This window comes from Apis dorsata, unplaced genomic scaffold (assembly GCF_000469605.1).
Source record: "Apis dorsata unplaced genomic scaffold, Apis dorsata 1.3 scaffold_741, whole genome shotgun sequence".
NCBI classification, from domain to species: Eukaryota; Metazoa; Arthropoda; class Insecta; order Hymenoptera; family Apidae; genus Apis; species Apis dorsata.
In genome coordinates, this window is record NW_006263902.1 from 241,032 (window position 1) to 248,308 (window position 7,277).

At 31.3% G+C, this 7,277-nt stretch overlaps 1 protein-coding gene across 4 annotated transcripts in view; it reads left to right on the plus strand.

The window, feature by feature from the left end:
- Nucleotides 1-927: 927 nt before the first annotated feature.
- Nucleotides 928-7,277, plus strand: part of LOC102681001 (Y-box-binding protein 1) — an 8,147-nt gene continuing 1,797 nt past the window's right edge. The window contains exons 1-7 of one of the 4 annotated variants that reach the window (XM_006622768.2): nt 928-1,319; nt 2,801-2,864; nt 3,949-3,982; nt 4,075-4,315; nt 4,404-4,714; nt 6,664-6,726; nt 7,073-7,277. The exon at nt 7,073-7,277 is cut by the window's right edge and continues 998 nt beyond it. In XM_006622768.2, coding sequence (XP_006622831.1) covers nt 1,259-1,319; nt 2,801-2,864; nt 3,949-3,982; nt 4,075-4,315; nt 4,404-4,714; nt 6,664-6,726; nt 7,073-7,117 — 819 coding nt within the window. In that variant the 5' untranslated portion in view covers nt 928-1,258 and the 3' untranslated portion in view covers nt 7,118-7,277. Of the gene's footprint in view, nt 1,320-2,800; nt 2,865-3,948; nt 3,983-4,074; nt 4,337-4,403; nt 4,715-6,663; nt 6,727-7,072 lie in introns of all 4 variants that reach the window. The other 3 variants (XM_006622767.2, XM_006622769.1, XM_006622770.1) reach the window with 3 other exon arrangements.

Genomic DNA, 7,277 nt, shown 5'->3' on the forward strand with positions numbered 1-7,277 from the left:
AAAGCAGTTAAGAAAATTAATATTTGCTAATTAACATAAAATGAGAAAAATATTAGATATTCGTGATTCGTGAATCATATCCGATCAAGAAACATAAAATACTCAATGTGACATGAGAAGAATGTTATAGAAAGACAAAGTACATAAGTGTGATTTATTATGTCACAATTATAAGAAATATTTAATTATTTTTTTCTATAATCTCAAACAAATGTATCTTCTTAACGAAACGTTATAAAATTTGAAAAATGAAATTTGAACAGAAATACGAGTATCATGTACGATTAGCGATCCATTTTATATTTGCAATGACAATCTTTCCTGACAATCTTTCCTGACAATCTTCGTCCTTGGTTACTCATATATTAACGAGTTGTTCATTAATTGCTCACTAATTTCATTTTTTTCTATATATTTGCTATGATTTTATTTCATGATTTATCATTACATGAATTTCGTTATCAAATATTTATCAAATAGAAATTATACAAATAGTAAATGCATTTTTTCTCTCTACACATCTTGTAGGTATTATATGTATTCTGGAAAGGATATGACATATGAAATTTGTCTAATATAATCAGTATCATGAATATGGTTATAATCGTAAAATAATTTAACTTTTAATGTTGCTATTCTAATAACTGGGTTGAGCTTATAGTGCAAAAATAAATAATTATTCTAATACACAATTTAACATATAATAATAATATTCATAGTTTACAAAATATGTTTAGATATGAAATGATGTTGCATTTCCGTTAGAAAAATGCTTTTGAATGTGATATAATAAATCGCATAAAATAAAAGAAAAAATCAGAGATAAAATTACAAAACTTTAATTACATTTTTATTTAATAAAATTCAAAATAATGAAACGAGAAAATAAAAGAGAGAAGTGGAATAAAATAGAATAGTTTGCAATCGGTATAGAGGATTGAGCAGGAGAGAAAAGGCGCGCGCGGTAAAAAGAGCAAGAAAGCACGAGAAAAAGCGAGCAAGCGAGAAAGAAATCAAGGAAGTAACGCGTGAGTTACGTCACGCGCGTTCCGTGAAACTCTAGTCAGGATTGGTCAAATGAGCGGTTTTGTTTGTGAGCCAACCTATCAGAGAGCTCGTTAGACAGGAAGGATGTTTGTACGGTCGCCTGGAGGCGCAGCCATGTTGGGAACATTAGAAGGGAACCAACACCACAACCAGAAAGACGGGAACATCTAGGTTCGGCAGCGGCGTGTCTTAACACCTTAACACCACCACCATGGCTGACCCGGAAAAACAGCCCGAACAACCAAAGGCTGGCCAGCAGAAGCTGATCATCGGTGAGTGAATAGTATATTTAATCTCAATATTATTTTTCATGTATTGCGGCGGTGTAAAAATCGAGTAGAAAGAGAGCGGATTCGTTTCTCCGAGATCGTTTGCATGTAATAATGGCGTCTAGGGGAGCAGCAGACGTTCAGCCATGTGGCATGTGGCCGGCAAGCCGGTTACTATTTTTCTTTTCTTTATTTATATCTTTTCGAATTTTTTGCATAGAAATCGATTAAATTCGAAATTTATTCTTTCCCTACTTGTTTTCTTCTTATTCTTTTTTATTTTATTCCGATTAAAATAACTTGCATGATAGTCTCATCGACTGCCGAGTTCTACTAAAATTTCTTGATTCCTAGAGAGAAAGAGGGAGAGAGGGAAAGAAAGAGACGCGTACATCAAAACCCGTATAGACGCTTCAAAAGTATACACTCGCCTCGATTTCGTAGTTTTATTTCTTTTCTTTTTTTTTTATTTTATTTTTATTCTTATTCCTTCCTTTCACCCTATTTCTATTTGTATCAAATGTATATAAAATAATATAATCTGAAATTTAACTATTACATCATAATGTTCCAATTTCTGGAAATTTCTCTGCTGTTTTTCTTTCCGCGCGTTCTCCATGTATTTTTCGTAAATCAAGCAAAACACCACTTAGTTACGTAAGTTTCCGACTGTCCGTTAACGTTCGCTTCCGTTTGAATGATTCGTTTTCGGAGCAAACCGGGCGCGTTGCCATCAGCTTCCACTTTAGATTGGCCTCGCGAAAAGTTTTCTACGAGTGAAAAATGAACTGCAATTTCAAGAGGTTATGAGGAATGAAAAGAAAGGAAAACGTGCACGCGTCTGCTTGCATCAATATACCGTTATTTTACCTGATATTTTATATTTTGTATTTCACTTCAAACGCGCGAAATGTGAATTTTCAAGGCGTAAATTGTGATCTAAATGCAAATCGTTGATGGAAATCGTTAATGAACGAAATTCTAGAAATGTGAGCGTATTTTCATTTTTGATGAAAACATTGGTAATATAAAGCATTTGCTATGTGAACATCTAATCTAATAATTTGAATAGTTCGTTTTTAATTGTCATTACCATCACAATAATTAGTAAACACAAAGATTTCGAACATAAATAGGGTTATGAATATGATACGAAGTAAACAATTGTTATTATCATTTAATTATCGATCTACATATATATTTATTTACATATTTCGATTTTGAAATTGTTATGTTTAATCAAAAAAATAGAAATTTTTAATTTATCGTTAATATTGATATTTTTTTTTCATGTCATTATTATTTTTATAATTATTGCTTGAAATGAATTTTTTGTAAAATGATCAAATACAAGATGACATATTTGAATCGTTGAATTTCCAAGAAATAACTTAATCAAATTTAAGAATACGTTTATCGAATAATACCAGGTTGCGTGATGGTAGATATTTAATTAGTGCTATTTCGTTTTTGTTGGGTTTCAGCTAACAAAGTGACCGGGACTGTGAAGTGGTTCAACGTGAAGAGTGGGTATGGATTCATCAACAGGTTAGTAACGATTTGCTATTTACTGCGTTTACTTTTTTTTTTATCTCTTTATTTTTTTTCACTTTGTTTTTTTTTTTTAATATTCATTACAATATTTTTTTTCTTCTAATTTTTGAAATATTTTTATCATATCTATGGCATTTAATATTATTTATGGTAAATTAATATTCGAAATTAATAAGCATTTTAGTTTTGTTCTAGTTTTACATATTTCGATTTTGAAATTGTTGTTTAATAATATAAAAAAAAAATAATATAAAATAAAAAAAATAGAAATTTTTAATTTATCATTAATATTGATATTTTATATTATATATATATTATATTATATAATATATAGATATATTATAGGTATATTATAAAAAGATCAATCTTGAAGATAGATTTGACAAAGTGATTTAATTTTATTAATGCAGATTCATTTCTGATTTCTTTGATTTGAACATTTTAATATTTATTACAAATAAATAACAGGCATTTCATTTGACACGTGCATTGACTACATTTATTCGTTCATGGTTCCTCTATCTTCGACTATTTCTAGTACTTTTCTATTCACTCTCTTCCCTCTCTCCTCCAAGCTATTATACCCCACCCCATACTACTTCTCTACTAATTCTTCTCTTTCTTCCTCTTCTTTACCCTTCTCTTGTTGCTTCTTCGTAATATATACCGATATATATAGGTAACGATATAACGCATTATGCGTTTGGAAAGTAGCCAAAGCGTGTTGTATGTTATCGTGCAATGATGCGATTTTCGTAACATTGCAGTTAATAGAAGTTTACCCATAGATTGGAGAAAATATTTCGTGATCAAATTTTGCCACTGGTCATTCGCACCGTTGTTTGCGTTCATTGCGCGAATTAAACGGAATAATTTCAAAAACGGTGGCAGAGAAAATGATTGTCTGAATACCCATTGGATCGCACGTAAAAAATTTTAACATTCGATCCATGTTCTCAGACACACAAAATTTTCATATAACGAAACGATCTTGAAATTTATGCCGAATCATAAATGAATTCGTTTTCTATAATTCGATTAATTGATAATCATATGAAATTTGTTTGATTTTTTCTAGGAATGACACCAAGGAAGACGTATTTGTTCATCAAGTAAGTATATTTAATTTCATAATAATTTAAAGAAATGAAGAATGAATTTAGATTGAATTTCAAATTTCTGATCGTGTTAATAATTTTCATAGTCAGCCATCGTGAAGAACAATCCGAGAAAGGCTGTACGCAGTGTCGGTGATGGAGAAGTTGTCGAATTTGACGTGGTAATAGGCGAAAAAGGTCACGAAGCGGCCAACGTTACTGGTCCATCCGGGGAAGCAGTAAAAGGTTCGCCTTATGCTGCCGATAAGCGACGCGGATATCGCGGAGGTCATTGGTACATCAGTCAAAGACGTGGGAACACTCGAACTCAACGCAGACCTAGAGAAGGTCAGGATGGTTATGAAACTGGTGTGTAATAAGTGATATAATGATATTGTCTTCTCGATCGAATTGATAATTTGTTAATCTGTTTTAGGTGAGGGTAAGACCGGGGACGAAGGAAACGTCGGCGAGGGTGGCGGACAACAACGACGTTACAGAGTTCGACGACAGTACGACGGCTACTATCGTGGATCACGCCGTTCTGGTCCGTCCGCGCAACAGCAAGGGGATAACTCTGGCGAAGGTGGCGAGCAAGGTGGCGAGACTGGCGGTGACGGTGGCGTGCCACGTGGTGGCGGCCGTGGACGCGGAGGACCTTCTCGTCGTTACTTCCGCCGTAATTTCCGTGGAGGAAGAGGTGGCGGACCTCCGCGTCGTCCTCGTAGCCAGGACGGCCAAGTAAAAGTCCGTAACAATTTTCTTTTGACTTAATTTATTTTCTTTGTCAATTTTCGCGATATTATCATCATTATCACCAAATTGAACCTACTCTTCGATCTTTGCTTTCTATCGCTCCAGTTTACGCGAGATCGTCCTATTTGGGTCTATTTCTCTATCAATCATATTTCAACATTTATTCTCCTATTTCGATTGGCATGAATTTCGGACGTCGATTAATGAAAGGGATTATTTAAGAGTCGCGACATTAACATCTTTCCGATCATAATAAATTCTGGCTATCGTTTCACCTAACCTAGTAATTTCGATAATCCTGCATGGTAGTTTTCGTAATCGTAGTCTACATTATCGTTCATAATTTAATAAAAAAACCTTTTGATTTTCCTGCTAGATACAATAAATTCGTGGTAGATGTAGAGTCATGTTGATACTTTATTAACCGTTCAATGCACTATCGCTCTTTCTAAATTTATGAAGAATTATTTTACTGCTGTATTGCATTTATCAAATTGAAATCGAATAATTGTTATTTTTAATTAATTATAAAGAGCGATACAAATAAGAATGATTGTTTGGATTAGAAAATTAGAGTCCGAGATTTATGCATTGTCTGTTTTTCAAACCTTTTATTTTCTTTGTACGATACACTTGTAAATACGCCCATCATCATCAACGGATCGCACATACTACGTACTTCTTCTGCTCCTGTGTTTTATTCTATCGTATTTTATTTATATAATGTCTTAATTTAGTTGTTTGTAATTTGTTTCTTTCTTTGCATCTTTTTCTGTTTTTTCTTTCTCTTTCTCTCCTTTATGTCTGCTTCTCTTTATCTAGTTATTTATGTACATATGTACTAATAAAAAATATTCAGAGTAATATATATATATTTATGAAATATCTTTATTGGATCGATTCTAGAAACCAAAATAAATATAAAAGTTTGTATATAAAAATATTGATAAATGAAGTTTACTTATTAGGTTATAAACAATTTAAGCAATTTGAAGTGAGACAGAAAAAATGAGATCGCATTTTGTTCTCGTCTTGTTTCATCTAATAACTTATAAGTAAACTTTAATTGCTTATAATTAAATAAGCCTTAACTGATATTTTGTATATCAACTTTTATATTTGTTTTGGTTTTTGTAAAGATATCGATTCTGTAAAAGATATATTCTACTAATATAATAACACATACATATATATAAAATATCTTCGAAGCATAGTACAAAAAGTGATTGGATGATGATTCTATATGCAAAAATAAATAAATAAAAAAAAAATAATCTGTTTTTTTCCGAGTAAGATTTTGTTTCTAAATTAATTTAGTAAATCAAATTTAAAAAATTTTCAAGTGCAAATGAAACTAGTTATTTTCCGATTAAATAAGAATGAATTATCGATAGAAGATAATTTTTCATATAAAAATAAGTAAAAAATATAGAATATATTTTTTTTTCTTTAAAAATTAATTTTTGAGAAAATTGGATTTGAAAATTCGTCAATTAGGTTTCTTGATTATAAATATTCAATCTCGTTTCTCAAAAATAAGATAAATATAAATGTAATGAATAAATATAAGTGATAAAATTTTTTTTATATCTTTTGTTTATTTCTATGTATTATTTCTATATATATGTAGAATAATCTATTAATAGTTCATTTCAATAGAATATTCAATAAGAAATTAATCAATTTCATTTTTATTTGAAAAATTTTTAAACATGATTTACTTACAGATAATTCGAAAAATTTTTTTTTCGATTTATTTTTGCATGTAGAATTATTATTTTGTCATACGTACCATGATTTCCGAGACATTCTGTATATGTATATGTATTTTTTTTTTCAGTTAGTTTCTGTTGTATGATGCGATTGTTCGGTCCGTTGACGAATCTTTATCGTAGCGCTTAGCACACACTATTGCACGTATCTTTTTGTACTCTTTTCAGTCGGAGCAGAAGTCGGATGCACCTAAAGATAAGGATGCACTTGTCGATGTCCCTGCTCCACAGGTAACATGGCTTTATTTTTCTCTCTTCCTTCCTCCATGTTCTTTCAATCGTATATTATCCTGTATTTTTCCTTTTTCACCTTTTTAACTGTTCTCAGTTTTGGCTCTTTTCTTTCTTTCTTCTCTTTAACACCTTGGGGTTAGTCTCTCTTGGTATCACAATAGCACCAATCCTTATCTGCTATGTTTTCTTGTGTTGTGTGATTCGTTGCTTTTCATTCGCGTTCTTATATTTGTACTTTTTTCAGTGTAAGGTTACTCACGTTTTATCATTGTAAATTGGCCCGGTTTTCTTCTATCTGATTAGAATTAAACTAATTATTAAATGTTATTCGTTTGATTTGCAGGAAAGTCAGCCGGTCCAAAACACCACCACCGAAAGCACCGCTTAACCACAAGAGTAATGGTACCACTACAACAAAAACACTCCTTTTAATATATAACACCAACACCCGTTATACACTGAAGCAACAGCATCGACAACAACCGCAGCAGCAACAATGTAACATAACAATTGAAAAAGTTAAAAAAAAAAAAAAAGCGAAACAAAAA